Source organism: Lepisma saccharinum, chromosome 25, assembly GCF_977018435.1.
Source record: "Lepisma saccharinum chromosome 25, izLepSacc3.1, whole genome shotgun sequence".
Taxonomy (NCBI): domain Eukaryota; kingdom Metazoa; phylum Arthropoda; class Insecta; order Zygentoma; family Lepismatidae; genus Lepisma; species Lepisma saccharinum.
This window is the reverse complement of record NC_139253.1, coordinates 6272516-6291864: the sequence shown is the minus strand read 5'-3', so window position 1 is coordinate 6291864 and position 19349 is coordinate 6272516. Positions and strand designations below refer to the sequence as shown.

The 19349-nt window shown below is 39.2% G+C and overlaps 2 protein-coding genes across 2 annotated transcripts in view; one reads left to right on the top strand and one right to left on the bottom strand.

The window, feature by feature from the left end:
- The window catches only part of LOC145979004 (ionotropic receptor 84a-like), a 30925-nt gene extending 22309 nt beyond the window's left edge, over positions 1 to 8616 (top strand). The window contains exons 7-10 of the mRNA XM_083112064.1: positions 154 to 362; positions 1900 to 2150; positions 7009 to 7206; positions 8559 to 8616. Coding sequence (XP_082968190.1) covers positions 154 to 362; positions 1900 to 2150; positions 7009 to 7206; positions 8559 to 8616 — 716 coding nt within the window. The remainder of the gene's footprint in view (positions 1 to 153; positions 363 to 1899; positions 2151 to 7008; positions 7207 to 8558) is intronic.
- Positions 8617 to 9728: 1112 nt separating this feature from the next.
- LOC145979003 (ionotropic receptor 84a-like) overlaps positions 9729 to 19349 on the bottom strand; it is a 34792-nt gene continuing 25171 nt past the window's right edge. Inside the window, exons 6-8 of the mRNA XM_083112062.1 lie at positions 15513 to 15710; positions 12789 to 12894; positions 9729 to 9749 (exon numbers count right to left, since the gene is read on the bottom strand). Of these exons, the coding sequence (XP_082968188.1) occupies positions 9729 to 9749; positions 12789 to 12894; positions 15513 to 15710 (325 nt within the window). The remainder of the gene's footprint in view (positions 9750 to 12788; positions 12895 to 15512; positions 15711 to 19349) is intronic.

Below are 19349 nucleotides of genomic sequence, written 5' to 3'. Positions count from 1 at the left end.
TATACACAAAGCTTGTCTTTAATAAAACTAATTGAACAATTTCTTATTATGAATTTCCTTTGTCAAATTCGTTGTTAAAATGCTTTACTTTTTCAGAAAAGGGCATCATTTCCTGCCGACAATAACGTTATTCTTTTTTCTATTTTCCATTAGGTTCCGTTGTGGTTCCAAAGAGGACATCGACAAGATTAGCGTTCTTCCTGGTTTTTCTTTTCGCTCTCTTCCTGTTTGCTTCGTTCTCTGCCAATATTATGGCGATTCTTCAGAGCCATGGATTGGAAATAAAAACTCTGGAGGACATTGAGCACAACCCTTTGGAAATCTACGTTGAGAACAACAGGAGAAACAGAGAACTGTTTCAGGTAATTTGCATTTCCACATGTAAATAGCTTATGCACAAATACTAGTTAGAGCCTCCCGATGACGCAGTGGTAGCGTCGTCGCCTTGTTATCAAGGGGTCCCGGGTTCGATACTCGGTGGAGGCATATATTGTTTCGGATTCAACTTTAAACTGTAGGTCCAGTCCCGATTAACCTTACTGTGCATAAAGTGGGCTTAAAAAATCAATAAATCAATCAAAACAAATAGTTGTTCGCTCCTTGGATACGTACATACCTGTATAATGAAGGTAGTGTTCGAATTGAACAAAATTCAAGGGACGGGGACTTCATAATTTTTAATAGTTTTACCTTTTCTAATGTTGGAATTGAAGGGCAGAAGCCGGGAATTTCCCCCTTTTTACATTTTCTTTCCCAACCTCCACATATTTAAGTTAGTTCCCATACAGGGAAATAAACCCCTCCATTTGTTATTATTAATAAATCATTTGAAGTAATAATTTGTATTTTAATTTCAAGTTAATTTTACACTAATAAATTTGCATAAAACTAAATTTTACATTAAATTGATTGATGATTTAATACTAAATTTAGTAGAATATTACTGACCCATAAAATTCCCAGACCCTCTGAATTACAAGGCAATACACTATTTATTATTTTTGTTGATGTTCTTTATAATGTTCATATGTGATTATAACTATATCATTAAGGTTTAATGCACAGACGTACACGTACACCCTGTACACATTGGAATAATCCGTGAAGGCTTATGGGGTTCCACTCACAGTCTCAGCCATTTGTCCAGGTGTTGTGGTCAGCAACACGCCCCAGCCGCCTTTACCTTCCGTGGTAACCCCCACGTACCAATTTAGTAGAGGCTGGGCGAACCTCAGAGCTACTACATGCAAGGAGACATATATAAAGGTTGAGTCAAAAGTCAGGTTACGTGGAAGTTGATTGTGCAGTTTCTTGGTGCATGGATCGGTCGCCGTGGTCCCGTTGAGTGGCCACCGCGGTCTCCAGACCAATGGATTTTGTCTTTTGGGGTCACTTAAAGGCGCTCGTCTACTTAGTTAAGATTCAGAACGTCCAGCATCTGAAGGAACGCATTGTGTAATGTGAAGACAAGATTATGCCGGATTTTCTGTAAAAGTTTTTGGGGAACTTGAAACGTCGCGTGCAGAAATGCATTGATGTTCACGGTGCACACATTGAAGATATACGAGGGCGTTTTGATAAGTTTTGCCTCCTATGCAATAACTCTGGCAACACTGCTCAGAGACGTGATGATGAGAGAATAATCGCTGATTCACTGACTGTTGCGACATCTAGCGGCGTTCGCCTGCAACATCACGCATGCGCACAATAGTGAGTAAAATGGCGAAGTAATAGTACTTGAGTCTCCCCGATAGTGTAGTGGTAACGTCGGCTCGAAACTCGTTGGAGTCGCATTGTGGTTCGGATCACACTTTAAAATGTAAGTCCAGTCCCAAGTAGCCTATGTATGCATAAAAGTGTACTTATAAACAAGACTCATTCATTCTCTATGATCCACAGGGTGCCAATCAGCGTCCGTTGTTCCACCAGAATAAGCGGATAACCTTTCTGTCGCTGAAGGACGGGATAGAAAAGGTGCGACACGGGAAGTCAGCCTTCTACTCGAACACCTGGGACGCCTACAGCACCATCAGTGAGACGTTCCACGAGCCTGAGAAATGTGGCTTCGAGGAAGTCGCTATTATGCAGGGGGACATCCTGACGTTCCCTGTTAAGAAGAATTCGGAATACAGGAAGATACTCACGTACGGGTGAGTCAGTGCCGTTGTTGCTGGCCCAACACGTTAAAATTGTTTATTTCGGTTCGTTTTTAAGTACGCTTTATGCACAGAAAGACTAATCGGGAGTGGCCCTACAGTTCAAATTTGATCCAAACTACGCGTGCTATGTGCCTAGATATGTTTTATTTGTGGCGTGACGAAAATACGGGGCAAAACTTCATAGATGGATTCCTCGTACGCTACGATCATATTTGCATATTACTAAGAAATTACGCATGATGCATTTTTCTTCTTTACATATGAGGAGTCCATTCCTGAAGTTTTGTACCGTATTTTCGTTACACCCTGTATACACTATATATGTAGATGTGCGTGTAAGTATGTATATACACACGCACACACATACACACACACACACACACTATATGTACTGTTTAAACCTGTAATTTAGCAAAACTAGTTGTAACTACAGTAAAACCTCGTTAATCCGAAGCCCGATAAGCCGGACTTCGGTTAATCCGGACAGGCAAAAGGCCAAAAAAAGAAAGAAAGCAGAATGCAAGGTTTTAAATGTGGCTAGAAGTCAACAAGAGGACTTCCCCAAGAAAAGGCAGTCAACCACTGATGAAATTCTGTTCCTCGCAGACTTTGTACTGTACTGCAGGGGCGGTTATTCCATGGAATGAAGGGAAGGAATCATTCCCTTACAAAGTATAGAAGTATTAACTGTGTTTATGTCGTCAATTTATTTTTAGGGAAGGGAGCATTCGGCATTCTTCGTAGATCTTCGGCTCTGTCTTCGGCGTAGGGAACGCATGACCACCACTCATTCCAGCGTCACAGTTTTTTCGAACTAAATCCGCCTAAAATAAATTAGTTTGCAATATTTTTTTCTTCATTTACAGCGAATTTTGTGTTGTCATTTATCCCAGTAAATTTCATGTGCGTTATTTCTGGAATTTGTATGAAAAACATAGGTTTAGAAATCATACTTAACAGTTGATCAAATCAGTGTGGTTCAATTGACTCGAAGGGAATGAATCCACAGAACTCATTCCGGGTCTTGCGGCAGCTAGCTAATGGTGCGGGGAGAGAGTAGGTGGGTGCTGGAAACAGTCTTTGTCCAGGGCTTGAGATCAAGAAGTTTTGAAGAGAACAGAGGGGTTATTTCTGGTGGTAGATCGATGCCCGATTTAGACTACCTGGTGTAACAGAGGATAAAAGTGTTCGACATTTTAATCCAGACTAATGTTGAATAATAGGTGGTTGCAGAAGAGCATTTAAGCCTCTACTGTTGGTTTTTGGTCCAATTTTCAAATGCGTTCTGCTCCCAAGCCCACTTCATGCGTAGACAGGCTAATCGGGGCTGGACCTACAGTTTAAAGTGGGATCCGAACCTCTATGTGCCTACACTGGGTATCGAACTCTGTATCCCTTCATTTCAAGACGACAACGTTACCACTCTACCATCCGGGAGGACTTATTTTCAAATGAAAAGGGTGTGTGTAGCAGTTCAGGTGTCGATTATATGAACAATTTACTTAAACATCACAGCGTCATCGGCAAACTCAAATCCACTCTGAAATTCTCCTGACAACATTTGCAGAAAAGATCAACAGCGCAAACTGGAGATAATAAATCAAAAAATAATTAAAGGTTTTACAATTAGTTGATAAAAAGAACGCAAAAAAGTTTTCCTGAAGACATGTTCTATTTTTTGAAATTGAGTTATGATCAACATCTGATATGGCTCGTCACGTGAACTAAGTGTCGCTTATTCCTCAGATTAATATATCTCGATGGGAGAACAAAAACCTTTGTTTTACTTGAAGGAATGCTTTTTTGAATTGTTCAAGTTAAGTTAAGTTAATTTAAACAATTCCCATGTCTAGTGCTAGTGCTGAACGATCTTTTCATCATTTCACCGAATTCACAGTTAATGTAGAAATACTAGGGGTGTGCGGGACAGAATTTGTCGGGTCGGGCGGGAAAAATTCCCTGTGGAAATCTCGAATTCTACACGTCATTTTCATTTTAAGTGATTGTGTTTGCATTTCTGGACCAAAAACTAACAATTTCCGATAAGTTCCAGAAACATACAATGCAGAAAACGTCGAGAATTAACAACTTTTTAAAATGACCATTCGGTATTTCCCAACTGCTTGGGATCCCGAAAAGTCGGGATCGGGAGGGGACATTTTTTTCCGATCACGCACACCCCTAAGAAATACCCAAGGACAGTAATTGAGAAGCTGCTAAAACTGATATGAAAATACAGAAAATGAATTCTACAATCTAGTGATAGAAGAATTCATAAAGAAGGCGTTAATAATAATAATAGTAATAATAATGCTTTTAAAAATTTCTTACAATATGGGCTTCCCTCGTTGCAAAAGTCACGGACCGCCCCTGCTGTACTGTATAGTGTATTTAGGTCTATTCAATTTAAATACACCATAATAAAAGTGTTTTGTTGCTATAAACGGAGCTTTAATGCACTTTCTACTGTTCTTTTAGGTTATTTCAGTTAATCCGGACTTTCGTCAAACCGGCCAACTTATCCCCCCATTAGTCCGGATTAACGAGGTTTTACTGTAGTTGTAACAACACTGTAAAAGTTACCCAGTAAAGGCATATTGCACAGTGGTTCGGATCCCATTTTAAACGGTAGTTCCAACCTGGCTTAATATTGACGCGACAGAATAATTAAGAACTGTTGCTCCAAGGGAAACAAAGGGTGTAGTGTATTGGTTAGAGTTCTTGAAAGCATTGGTTGCGGTCCCAGGTTCAATCCTCCATACTAGGTGTTTTTTCATCTTTTTCTTAAATACCCTTCTATTAAACAAGAGCATGGTAACATTATTTGTAATAGCAGTGTATAGTGGCTACATTGTTCTGCATATGGAATATATAAAAAATAAATAAATGAATTGACACACGTTCAAAGAGATATTTTCATGTATAAGATCGTGAATTATGATACTCTAACGATAATTGTGTACTGCTTCAAAGATATTGACAAATATTAATGAAATAACTATTTATATTTGTGGCAATTCAGGACATACTAATTTTACCCCTTTTCCCACTCGAGCTTATTGCAAGGATACCTCCGCAAATATCGAATGAAAAGTTCTCATCATGTGTAATTCTCCATTAAATGTTTTCGCCGAGTTGTACTGCGTTCGTTTTCTTTGTTACAAACAAGTATTGTTTACACATTACATGTAGGAGGAGAGTTGCATCTACATTTCACATTGGTCAGCTCCTTCTACTTACTTTCAGGAGCGAAAGCTTGTAGGGTAGTGTTTACCGTTCAGGACTGTCAATCTGATGGTCGTAGGTTCAAACCCTTTCGGTGGCAGAAAATTTTCGTAAGTTTTAGACCTTTCCAATTGTGTTCAATGTCCACGCCGTGTGAAACGGAATGATTCCGTTTGGAATTAACGAGGGGAAATATTAAATTACAAAATCTCCATTTCAACGAACCGAGAAGTGGACAAAAATTGGAAAATTCTTAAAATATTAAAATTACATTCATATTTTTAGTGATATAATCGCAGGTAAAATCAAAGATCTTACATGGAAGATTTTATTTTGCTCTGAACTAAGCCAAAAGGCATTTTGAACCGATCTATTACATTCTCCAATACATTTCAAAATGTTATTGAATGTTTCATGTCGATAATTTGACCAATGCATCAATTCTTGACGCTGAGACGATATTTTCTGCAACTGCCTCTTCTCTTCAGTCCCTTCTGTTCTTCTCTTCTCCCCTCCTTCTGCTCGCTCTGCTTTTATCTCATATCGCCTTCCCTACTTTTCTCGCATCTTATCTCCATCTCACTCATCTCCACTCCTCGTATCTCTTTTCCTGTCTTAGATTTCCTACTCCACTGCACTCTTCTCCTCTTCTTTTCGTTCTTCTCTCCTTTACTCTACTCTCCACTCCCCTCTTCTCGTCTCCTATTCTCCTCGTCTCTCATCTCGTTTTCCTCCTCTTTTCTCTTCTTTGCTCCATTTTCCTCATCTCTCCTATAATCTTCTTCCATTCTCCTCACTACATCTCCTCTCCTCGTCCATCCTCTCTTTCTTCTCTCCTCTACTTTTCCTCTTCTCCTTTCGCTTTCTCTTTCTTCTGTTCTTTGTCACCTCTCGTTTTCTCTCACCTCTTTTCCTTTCTGGAGACTCATCAGCAATGAAATACTAGAGAATCTATTTTTTTTCTTTGAGAAAGAATTTTGTCACTTGCGATATAATAGTGATATTTTTAATAATTTTATACAATAATACTTGTTTTTATTTCTCTCGCGTATTTTATAAATATCTATTGTTCATGTGGCAACCCTGAAATTGAGCCTAACTCTACACGCAACCCACCAACGCCTTGTGTAAATTGGGTTGCCTAGTTTAAAATGTCGTTGTCCTAAAACGTTTGAGAGACACTGTACAAAATGTGTACTAAAAAAAATTGAAACTAAAAATAAATTGGAGAAATGACTAAGACCTTTAATTACGCCTGCGGACTTACTATCAAAAGGAAATGACAACGATAGTTTTTGAGGGTTCACTGGTTATCATGTTGTTAATCGTAGATAATGTAATTATAACAATTCAATGATTCTCACAACTGCAATTTATACTTACTATCTTATCTAATCGTGACGATGAGGATGAGTGTGTGATTAGATGAAACTAAGGAAGGGACTTTACCAGGAACACGCAAGCCCAGACCGGGATTCGAACCTGTGACTTCTATGGAGAGGTCGCCCAATTGACACACTAGGCTACCGAACCCACGAATGCCTTAATACATGTGATGGCATGTGTAAATATTAAGGATACATAGTTGTACCCTTTCACTTTGATGGTGTCCTTTCTATTTCAGATTGAGAAGTCTAAAGGACCTGGGCATTGTCAGTAGGGAGTTTAAGGAGTGGATACCTAAGAAGCCCATCTGCTATGTCCCAAGCCATGAGTTCGTGGTTATCGAACTAAATGACACTTACCCAGCCTTGTTTGTGTTCAGTTCTGGAGCGTTTCTCGCCTTGTCAATCCTTCTGTTCGAGCGTGTAAACTTCTTCAGGTAAAATTAAATATTTTTAAGGTTTATTGTTAACATACACAATTATTATAAAGTCCCTGGAAGATTTAAGAAAGATTGGCTTCATTAAGGGTTTCAGGAACACAGAGGCGTCGCCTGAAGCTGTTCACGGGAACACACGAACCCCCAACTGAAAAGAGCAAATATTCCAAAATATATTTTCCCTTCAGCAAGAGTTATTTTTGTTCATAAAGTCTTCAACATGCTTCAAAAATCACAAATTTTCACTATTCTTCGCAATAAAAACGCACCAAGTAGTAGCCGGCGCACTACCTGCCGTCTGAACCTATTTTGCTTCATAGCTTTAGCGAGGAAACTGGGAAAAGCCTTCGAAAAAAATGGAATATGGCGCACACTGAGCATTGTGAACCCCCGTGAAAGTCTTCTTGGTTGGAAATTACAGAATTGCCAACAGATGGCAGCAAAAAGTTTCACGAGACTCTTGGTCTAGCTCGAGACTTTTAAACTAGAATGAAAGCAATTTACTTAACTAAGCGACTCTTTCAATCTATACCGCTGTGCTAGAACATTTTTTTCTATATATATATTATATCCAGGTTCGTTTTGTGTTTTTTTGTTAGTGCCTACTCAGTATTGAGGGGAAAATAACGAACAGCATAGATCTCTTGACACTTGTTCTATCTCTTCTTCCTGTCTGCCTCTCTCTCTCTCCTTCTCCTTCTCTTCTATATTCCTTCTTCTGCTGCTCTTTCGCTTCCTTTCTATTTCCCTTCTCATTCTTCTGCTTAGCTCTGTTTTCTCTTCTTTCTTTTCCTGTTTCGCTATATCATTCTAGTGTTTCCTTTGTATTTCTGTACCTCATTCAATCAATATGTACATATTATTCTTGCTCTACTGTGAACAGTGGCGGAGGAACGTTTTTGACTTTAGGGAGTGGGCAAAATGTGCAACCTCCACCCCCACCACCCGCCCATCCACATGTGTGTGTGTGCGTTTAGCGTATGGGTGTATATAAATAAATATAGTGCTGTTACCTGGAGGATGAAGACGCAAACGAACTGTTATAGTCTGTGCAAACATGCTCAAAGAAGATTCTGTTACGAATGTGACTGCACGTACAACCTTCTAAAAATACAGGTACTGTTTAAAAGCATATTACAGTAACTAATTTTAAAAGGTAAATCTGAGTTACTTTAAAAAAGTAACTGTTACTTCCAAATATTTTAACTGAGGCCCAATTTCTCATTTTGAAAAATGACTCACGATTACCGTCACTCTAAAAAAGTAACTTTATGCCAGACATTTTATAAAAAAGTGATTTTCTGAAATAAGAAATTACTGTCCTGTATTTTAGCGTCCAATTTCTATTCTAGGAAGAAGATATCTAAGGCCATAGCTAGAAGGAAGGCGAGTGAGGAAAGTGCCATGTGATAAGAAGATTGAATATACTGGAAACCAAAGCAGTTGCGGAGAGAGACTGAAGTAACTACTGTACTTAACAATACCTAGAAGAGTGCATTCCTATTATGAAGACCCCTAACCTCTCAACGATTTCAAAAAAATCTATTATAATAAGATATATTTATTGTTATTAAAATTGGTTTTTCAGATTCTTGGCCTAGTACGAGACATTTCAATGAAAGCAAAATAACCCACTTACAAAGCGACTTATAGGCGTAACGTGGTGAGGGGGCACTCACCCCCCGAAATTTTCATGGTTGACCTGGAACTTGCGTTCATACTCTGTCCGCTCCCGCCTTCCAAAGTTAGGCCTAACGTACGCTGCTGAAGCGATGTATTCCCACATACTATGTGGAAAATTACTTGTTTCTTTGTAGTTAGGTCACTTCATATTTTGTTTGTTTTAATTATAAAGCTAATTCATTACTGGCAACTGTTAACTTTTACGTGATTGCATAGATTCAGGAGAAAACCGGTTTAAGAAAGGTCCTTAACGACGAAACGAAGCATCAAACAGTAAAATGTTATTAAGGGAACTTCTCTGTGCTTCGGAAGTATTGTGTGGTGGCACAAAAATATATATTTCTAGACCGAGAACGCCAGGTGTCTCGATACAATCTCTGGTATTGATAGTAATTGTATTAGTTTGAAAGTTAGACAGTTAAATGAGCCATCTTGAATTTGTAACGTCAATGTCCACAGATCTGTCCAAGTCTGTTGCTAAACTTTTTTATGGGGTAGTTCCACAAAGTCTCATAAGATGGCGGACCAGACAATTGAAACCATAAATAGCAATACAATTCAAGCAATGCATGCACGTTTTACTTTATAAATACATACATTTTTGTTATGTTATTATGTGAAAAGTGATGACAAAAATGGACATCATCAGTGACTTAATGTGCAAGAAACAGTGGCGCATGTTTATCACTTCTTATAACACACTAGTTGGCTTTGTAGATAGTTGTCCAGTACAGTAAGTAGGTATTGCAGTATTTATTAGTGAACAGTTTGCAATAATGCTTGTACTTTTACTATGTTCAGTTAATTGTGATAAAACAAGGATATGTACAATTGTATCTTCATTTCCTCATCATTGTATTCTGAAAAGAAACAGGCAAGTTCAAGTATCAATAGCGTTCTGAATCCTAAAAAGTAGTTCTTCTAAACAGTGATATCATAACTTTTCAAACAAGGAATTCTTGTTTCGTTACGTATACATTAAATGCCTGTACGAGAAGGAATTGAACTGTTTTCAGGAGTTCATATTCAGATCTCGATCAAATATTCAAGGAATTTAAATATAGTTCCATAAAAACAGTACCTTTTTGAATAAATAAACTTGTAGGCCAAAACATTTTCCAAAATGCAGTAACAAATGAGGAAATATTAGAATTCAATAGAGCCATCAGTGGAAGAGGGAAAGCAATGCAAACAAACACACGTAGAGAAATCCTATTGGTTATCCCAATGGAAGTAGTGCAAGGATCTTGCGCGTAGGGATACAATTCATATGATAGAGCCATACCACTCAATGTAGCTGCTATATTGTAGTTGTAGAACCAGTGGCGGCGATTGGGTTCCAAAACTAGGGGGGCAACGACAGTTTACTTTTCCTTGGTACATAGTGCAGGGGCAAAAGTAGCAAAAAGTGAGGGGCAACTGCCCCCCCCCCCTTGCGCCCCAATCGCCGCCACTGTGTAGAATCTTGTATGAAGAGCTGTACAGCTACGACCAATGTATTCATGCGAAAAATAACATAAGAACTACACACAGGAAAGAAACTATTTCTCGAAAATCATGTGGTTTGTTTACATTAATTTCGATCTTGCAGTGGATGGAGAATGGTGTGAGAAAATGAATGATTTATTATTAAGTTATATTAATGTTTCTCTCTAATTATCATTAGTAATACAGGGTGTTTCACTCGCTCTCGACCCCCGATTTTCTCGTATAAAAATCAAATTATTGGTCATAATGTAATGAAATTTGCTACGAACCTACCTTGGTGCATGGCGACGTCACAGCGGGTGTTTGGAAGTGTTAGCATCAATGCATGCCTGCAAACGCCTCTCCATGTTACAGAAGGTAGCCACCAACACATCAGGAGTCACAGCGTCAATTTCCCGCCGAATGCGGTCTTGCAGTTCCATGATAGTCCATGGCTTGTTGCGATAAGACTTTTCCTTTCAGCATGGCCCCGGTGGGGTAATGTCAGGCTATGTGGGTGGTCCTTTGACACGACCTTCAAAGAAGGAGACGATTTCTTGCATGCTGACGTTGGAAGTGTGGCAAGTGGTGTACCATCCTGCTGAAAATAGCTGTTACGTCACAACAGCAGGGCCAAGAACTTAGACTGAAAGCACACGTCCGTACGATTGGCATTTAATGGCACAATCTTCCAGATGCACACATTCCCAATATAGGAGTAGTGAGACTGTGGCGCCATCTTCAATAACCTCACCATGCTTTTCATACATCAAGGTATGTCCGTAGCAAATTGCATTATATTGTGACCAATACTTTGATTATTATAAGCAAAAATCAGGTGCCAAAGGCGAGTGAAACAACTTGTGCTACTAAGACTGATATCGGTGATGAAGATGATGATGATAAAAATATACATTTATCTGCCTTCAGTGGCGCAACCACAGGGGAGGGCAGGGGGCATTGCCCCCCCCCAACCTTGGATGAAAATGAGTTCTAGGGGGGCAAACATCTACGGCCAAGTGTGCCTGCAGGGGGCAATTACCGCCAAAGACATCAAATTTTATGCAAATCAAAATACTGTTCGTAAAATTTTCTTGCTCGCAAGTTCAGAATCGTAGCTAGGGGACGGTGGGAGTCTGCCCTGGGCGCCGAACGATCTAAATGGAAATAAGTTGTAAAATTGATTGATTAATTTGTGGTTTTAAGTCTACTTTAAGCACAGGAAGGCTAATCGGACTGGACCTACAGTTTAAACTGGGATCCGAACCACTGTGCCATGTGCCTCCACCGGATATCGAACCTGGGACTCCCTTGATCACAAGGCGACGACGTTACCACTACGCCATCGGGGAGGCACGAAAGTTGTAAAAGAGAGAATGCATTGGCATCCTGTGGAATTATTTTCACCCTATGAAATCAATATTGATTTCAGCCTGGAAAAAAATTGGATCCAATTTTTTTTCCTCGCTTCGCTCGCAATTTCTCACTCATTGTTTTCTGTAATGTATTGTAAATTACCAAACAGAGAAATATGACTTGTCTTAATTGATTTGGTTTTAAATGCACGATCAATTGTTTAAAGGAAATGCAGCGTGCACATTTGGGAGATAATTTATGTCATTTTTGCTGTTGGTTTATTGTGGTTGTGTAATGTATTTAAAAATAATATATGTTGTATATAATATGTATTGAAAGAACTTTGAAGACGTACACAATTTGGTGTCCACGTCGCTTGATGTTGTATATATGTGAAACATATGTCGTGCATGAATGTTATACATGCTAAAGTAAAAAATAATTATATTTGGAATGCATTTATCAAGCATTTTCTGTCTTTCAAAAATAGTTTGTGTGCTTGCTTTCCATTATTAATGTGAAATTGAACGTGTTGAAAACATAATTCAAATCGTTTGTTCGAACACAAATGCTTTAGCACCAACTTCTACCCCTTTTGCATAATTTACGAGGGTAATAACGTCTTTGGTACTACTACTACTACTACTACTACTACTACTAATAATAATAATAATGTTGGTCCTGGGTTCTATTCCTGTCTTGGGCATGGATGTTTGTGAGTGTCCATTCATCAATTTAATCATTTCGTCATTCATCCCCGTCTTCGCAAATTAGCCAAAAGTGACGCAATAAGCGAAGTAAAATAAAGTGAATCAATAATAATAATAATAATAATAATAATAATAATATAATATTATTATTATTATTTGCATTATTATTATTACTGGTACGTTTATCCTGGTACTTGCCCCCCCCCAGACAAAAATTCGTGGTTGCGCCTCTGTCTGCCTTAAAAACAGAGTAGATTTCCTAGCATCTTCCCCACCTCAAAAAAGGGATCAATTCACATATATTTTTAAAAATTTATTCCTTATACCATTAGAAAAAGCTCAACATAATTGCGCTCAAATACATACCTTCCACCAAACTGGATCCCTTCTACATCTTCCTTGCCTGAGAACCACTCTGGGGCGGACATCGACCTTCTCGTGCTCCCTATTTGATCTCTTGCATATAAACTTCCTAGAAAAGTAACACACACACACATAAATAGATACGGATGCAATATCGAAGTAAAAAAACAAGAAATGATAACCCTTCACCTTGCAACACGCCGTAAAGGCATATCGGCGAATTTACAATCTTGGCTTTTTTGGATGTGACGTGGTCAGCACAACACTCCGACTGCCTCTACCCATCAAGGTACCCATTTATTAGAGGCTGGGTGTACCACTCTCTACGCTGGCACATGACTTGAAAATTTCCCATTTGAAATCACTTAACCCGTATCTCCTGCGTTTAGTTAGCGTGCGGTTAGTGCCAGGTTAACATAAAGTTAACCTGAACTGACCTAATTTAACATAAATGTATATTGTAATAATTTGAACGATAAGATAATTATAGTTGCTTAAATAAATCCAGTCATCAAATTTTACTTATCCAAGCCCAAATTTTACCATCATAACATCCTAACCAAACAAATGATAGCTAAACAATCACAGCCGAAAGTAAATAAACCTATTCTGCTCTTACTTAAACCAATCTATTTAACATTCTAAATGTACATTGAAGTAAGGGAATTTCACTTAACCAAGCTCAATTTGGACTAACAATCCCCAACCAAATAAAAGTAAATAAACTATGAAAGCTACAAAAAAGAGAGAAACAGATAAACCACAGTGACTAAACTCTCGTATATTTGTTAATGTATGTTTTAATTACAAAATAAAATCTATGACGTCTATCGTGAAATATTAACACAAACATAGTAAAGTTATCCTAACCAAGCAAACCTATTGCAACTGATCAGAACATAACTTGAGCAAGACTAATTGCAATTAAACTAACTTAACTAAGAAAGAGCGGCTTTAGTTCATTAATTAAAACCTATTAATTTTTTATCATTTTCAACCATCGCCATCTATTGAGCATTAGTACCACTAACTAAACAAATTGAAACGAACTTCTTGATTGAAATCGTCCATATGGAGTAAGAGGTATATCTCTACAGGTTTCCCGCCACTTTGTGCTGGGTCACGTGGACACTGTTGCCGATACACTCGTTTGTTTGAGTTTTTGTTTTAAGTCAACTTCACGCACAGGTAGGCTAATCGGGACTGGACCTACAGTTTAAAGTGAGATCCGAACCACTATATGGTATCGAAGATGGGATCGCTTGATTACAAGGTGGCGGACGTTACCACTGTTACGTACCTAGTTGGTCGAACACAATCATTTACATGGAATCAACTAGTTAGCGGATGCGACAACAGGTGGCAGCGCGACAGAAGAGTGGAAAGAAAGTTGATTAACGAAAACGGAGGATACAAAGGATGATTGTATTGATTAAAATAAATAAAAAATAAATGAATACTGATTAAAATATTGTATACAAAGGATAGGAAACATAAATTGAAAAGGAAATTATAATGATTAATAATATACCCTTGGCATTGTATCTGCTTTTTGATTTACATTCTCAAAGAAAGATATTGTAGCCGTGGTATATTAATTTAAGCAGTGCACCCAAGGCACTTAGCTTAAGTGGCACTCACAACGAGGGGCCCTACCCACGAAAGGCGTAGCACCACTACGCCATCGGGGAGGCCCCCCCCCCGACATACACGTGTCATCTGCTTCACTGCACAGAAGCGCTTTGCACGGTTCAAAACTTCTTCGCACTGTGTTTTTTCTATTTTGACATTCACCACCCATCTTCCGAACGTAGCCGAAAGCCTCCTATTAGCACCACAAACACTAAAACAATAACAAACCGTACAAAACCCCACGGGTTTTGGGATCGAACTTACGCTATGCTAGCCTAAGGCTACCTGCTGGGTTTGCGAGAGGTACACTTTTAGCTTTTTGTAATACCCCGGAGAAACAATGGTCACGAGAACAACACTTAAGCATTCGATATTAACACTCCGGCGTTGACTGGTCTGGCAGGGTTGTGAGAATAATAGAAAGGGGATAAAGGAACGTTCGTCTACCTCTGGTGTTCTGTAGAGTTGATGGTCTCGTTGAATCAGTAGACAAGTCACGGTCCTGAAATAAACTTCTTTCGGTAGCGCGACTCCCGTGGTAACTCTTTAGGTAAAAATTGATAATCAGATAAATCGGAGGCAACGTTCACGCGATAAATTTCTGAGTACAACTGGGGTGAGAAATGGTCTCTCGAACTATTTATGGGAGATTCAAATTTCTGATCGTTAAAGCCGTTGGCGAGTTCCGTTTTGTCGTTAATTGTCTTCTCTTGCCTAAGGCTTACATTGCTAATTTTCGTACGATTTGCGGTAGAATCCCTGTCAGCGGATTTTTCAAGAGATTAGGCTATCGAGTTATGACGCCAGAGGTCCCGGGTTTGAGTCACGCCTTCGGTGTGATACGACACACAGTTACAAACAAAGCTTCCATTTCGCACGCGTGTTCCATATTGAACCACACAGCGCCAGCAGGAGAAGGAAACCATAACAGAGGCCATTGACTCTTTCAACAGAGGTGCTGCGGGTTTGGCAACTGCGGCGACCAGTTTGCCGAAGTGGTTGGTTTTCGCTGACTCATTAACCTACTGTCGTCTGCTCTTTTGGGGCGAGACCAATATAGTTATACCTTTTACCCTTTAAACACATGTTACTGACCATTTGTAAAAGAGAACTTCGAGGACAAACACCAAGACGGAGCAGAGCCAGCCATAGCAGAGGACCAAAATGGCCGGGTAGAAATCTTCGATTCCAACACTGATGAAGAAAGCATTGTTGCTGCGGCATTCAGGTTTTCTCTCCATCCATTGTTTGAATAATCTATCCGATAATCCCACCTCCTTGATTCTTCTTTGACTGTTCAAAAGATTAAACCAATAGAGAAATGTTATGTAAATGCTTGTCATTTTGTGATTTTAAGTATTGTAGGCATAGAAAAAGACATTTTGAGGCACCATATTGTAAAATAGAGAGAAAAGAGAGATGGGAGAAAGCGACATGAAGAAAGAGAGTGATGGAAAAGGAGATACAGAGAGAATGATAAAGTAATGACTAGACGACACAGAAGGAGGAAGAGAAGTAAGCGAAAAGAGAAAAAAGAGGAGTGACAAAATGGGATAATGAGAAAGAAAGAGAGAAAACAGAAAATACGAGAGCAAGAGGTAAATTAACTAAGATAAATAGGAGAGAGAGAGAGAGAGAGAGGGAGGGAGAGAGAGAGAGAGAGAGAGAGAGAGAAATAGAGAAAGAGAGAAAGAATCAGAGTGAATACATAAAAAAGAGAGAAAAGAGGTAAACTTAGAAAATTAGTGACCATTCTCTCTCCCAGGAGTCTGTGGAGGAAGCGAACGTAACCGAGTCCCCTGCACAATTAGTAAATCGAGAGGGCTCGACCAATGAACGCGCGAGAGGAAAATGCTTCCATGTAGAGGAGGAAAACGCGCTGCAGCTACCAGCCGTTTGCAGCATCGAATACTGGACACGCTTCACCCACTCGTTTTCTCCCCTTCTCTACCGTTATGCGTGGCGTTGTTCGACAGACTCTTGGGACCATAGACGTTAGTTGGCGGGGGCAAGGGCTCACTTACTATCCAAAATTTTCAGGTTTATGAAAATTTCAAGTTTATTGTACTTTGGTTGACTTCCTGCAATCTGAGAAGGAAAGTAACGACTAATTCTTGTGATTTTTCAAATGTAAGTTATTTATCAAAATAGTTCTGAATAATATTTTTATGGGCTTGAAACTTTTTGATTCTGCCTCCCCCCCCCCCGATTGTTAAACTCCAAGTTCGATTCTGCCCTCCCAAGTGAGGTACCAAGTTACGCCTATGCTCGGGACAGACTGTAAAAGATGGAAAAAAGTGAGAAAGAGTGTGTGAAGCATAGATAATAGCAGATAAAATTAAAGGTGGCGAGGAAGAGATAGATAGGATTAGTCCTTGAGCCAGGCAAGTTGTCGGTCGGGGGGACGGGTTCTAATATGACTTTTTAGTAAGGTTGTGATGCCTAGAGATGGAAAATATGTGATAGCATGTCATCACTCTTTGCCTTCTGTGTGTTATCACTCCAATTCACAGATACCTTGAGGTAAATAGAAAGTTTTAATATTTTTACTTTTACTATTAGAAATGGCAATTACAGTAATTTTGATCTCAATTAATAATAATGACGATAATAATTATGATTATAATAATTACACCAATCAAAAATGTGAATATTTAATAATTTAATTGACAACTTGACAATTTAACACCATTACTGGATTCAATTGGTTATTTGCCCATCATTACTGCCGATATCTGAATTGACAACTGAAGTGTACAGCTTTGAGAATAACAGTACCAGTACAAGGACAGTGTAAGAGTTCATGGAGGAACGTGGGTAAGTGGTACACTGCCTCTAAAGTGCGATTTACCTGAATCAATGGCATGGAGAGCCATGGAAGCTGGACAGACAGCGAGAGGTGTCTGTAGCCCTTGAGTGACTCAAAGTGCCATTTCTCGCCTGTAGATTGAGTTCCAAACAACGGGAAATGTGCGACGAAGACAAGGTCAAGGCCGTCCACGAGCAACAACACCAAGAGACAACGGATACCTCTTGTTAACAAGCGATTGGAACAGACGACAGAATGCAACGAAACTACAACATGCCATTCTCACAGCAATTGGGCGCAGGTGTCATCTCAAACTGTTTGCGTCTGCAATCGCGTTCTTAAAGGTGGCCTGTATGCATATGGTATGTGTTCCATCACTGTGCAGCTTTCAGTCCGTAGAAACTTGGCTGAATACCAGTGCAATTGGGGCTACAACGAATGGGGTTGAGCTGCGTTCTCCGATAAGTCGCGGTTCAGCTTCCAGCCTTACAATAGACGTGTCTAATCTGGAGGGAATGTGGAACACGCTATAACACTGTTTTTGTTCAAGCAACATTCTAAAATGGAGGTGGTGGACTGATTGTGTGGGCTGGAATCAAAATTGTGGGACGTACGGACCTCCACGTCATCTCGGCCCTTATATCTCTTGCCATGCCGTGCGCAGATGCAGTAGGTGATCGTTTCCTTTTCATCGGCAATGATGCTCGAGTAGTGTAATTGATGCTACCACCATTTCGAGAAAGTATGAACCCCCCTCTGGCAGATTTGCCTACACTTAAAACTTGCTCAACATGCCCATATGAGCTTTTTGCTCAAGTGTGGAACCCCGTCTAATCCAAGATTTTTGTAAAAATGCCCTCGGGAATTTCCTGAGAAAGTATGACCCCCCTCAGATTGATTTGCCTACACTTATAAAAGGCACTTCTGTGAGATTGTTGTCCATAAACCTGTCAAAAATATGCCCCTCTTGATATTTTTTTTTGGCTACACTTAAAACTAAGCCAAGATGCTCATAAGAGCCACACCCACACCCACCCACACCCACACACACCCACACATATTTATTTCCGGTCCATTTCCGGTTTAAGTTCAATTGGATACCAGGTTCAATTTGTTTATCTATTATTAAAACAATGTATTGTGCAGAGCTCTTCTAGAATTGTTCTGTGACTCTCTCATTTCTTACATCATAAACATATGATTTTTCCCCTATGAGAATAACACTACATATGGTGTCATCAGGTAATACCTCATGGAATTCACAGATAATTTTAATATTTGTCCTATCATTAACCACAACTTGTTTTCTTTTTGAAGTGTTGATTACAAACATGGGTCTCTGTGCTTTGAATTCATCTGGTGTGTAATACATGTCAGTATTGCCAGTAGTGACCCTTTTGTATGCTGTAAATGCTTCATATAATTTAAGGAAATCATCCTTGGACATGTCTAAATTATAATTTTCTCTAGGGAATACCTCATTTCTGCCATTTTTAAGATATATGTTCTTGATGTTGCAGTTATCAAATCTACTTGAATTTTTTTCCTGATTATTGTGTCTTCCAGTCTGAAACAGAACCACCACAAAATCCGGCATGTCGTATTGTATACTGGAGAATGAATTTGTAGCATCAAACTCATAATAAGTACCAGTTGCAGGCTTCTGTACACATTGATATGTATAAAATTGTAAAGGAACCTGTGGATTTTTTATTATATCTGCTTTGTATTTAAGAGCATAACTGGCCTCATATTCAACAACTGGGATTCTTAGCTCCATAGTCTGAATAATGCATTTGCCTTCATCAGGTAGGGTATTGGGCATAGCTTCCCCTGTAGAGTTTAATGTGCTGTACCTCATCAAAGCATTATTATCATTGGCAGCTCTTCTAAATGTAATTCTTAAACCACCCTTCCACATAATATCTTTGTAATCTGAGAAGAATCCTGGCAACAGGCGCATAGGGAACAGCACTGTGTGGCTCTTAGATATAATTTTATCACCAGCCTCAAATCCACCTATTTTGTAGTATGATGCCTCGGTTTTGGATAATTTTAGTGTGGCCAAAGCTGTGGAGGTAATGCCGGGATAATCCACTCTGTTTATAACAACACCATGCTTT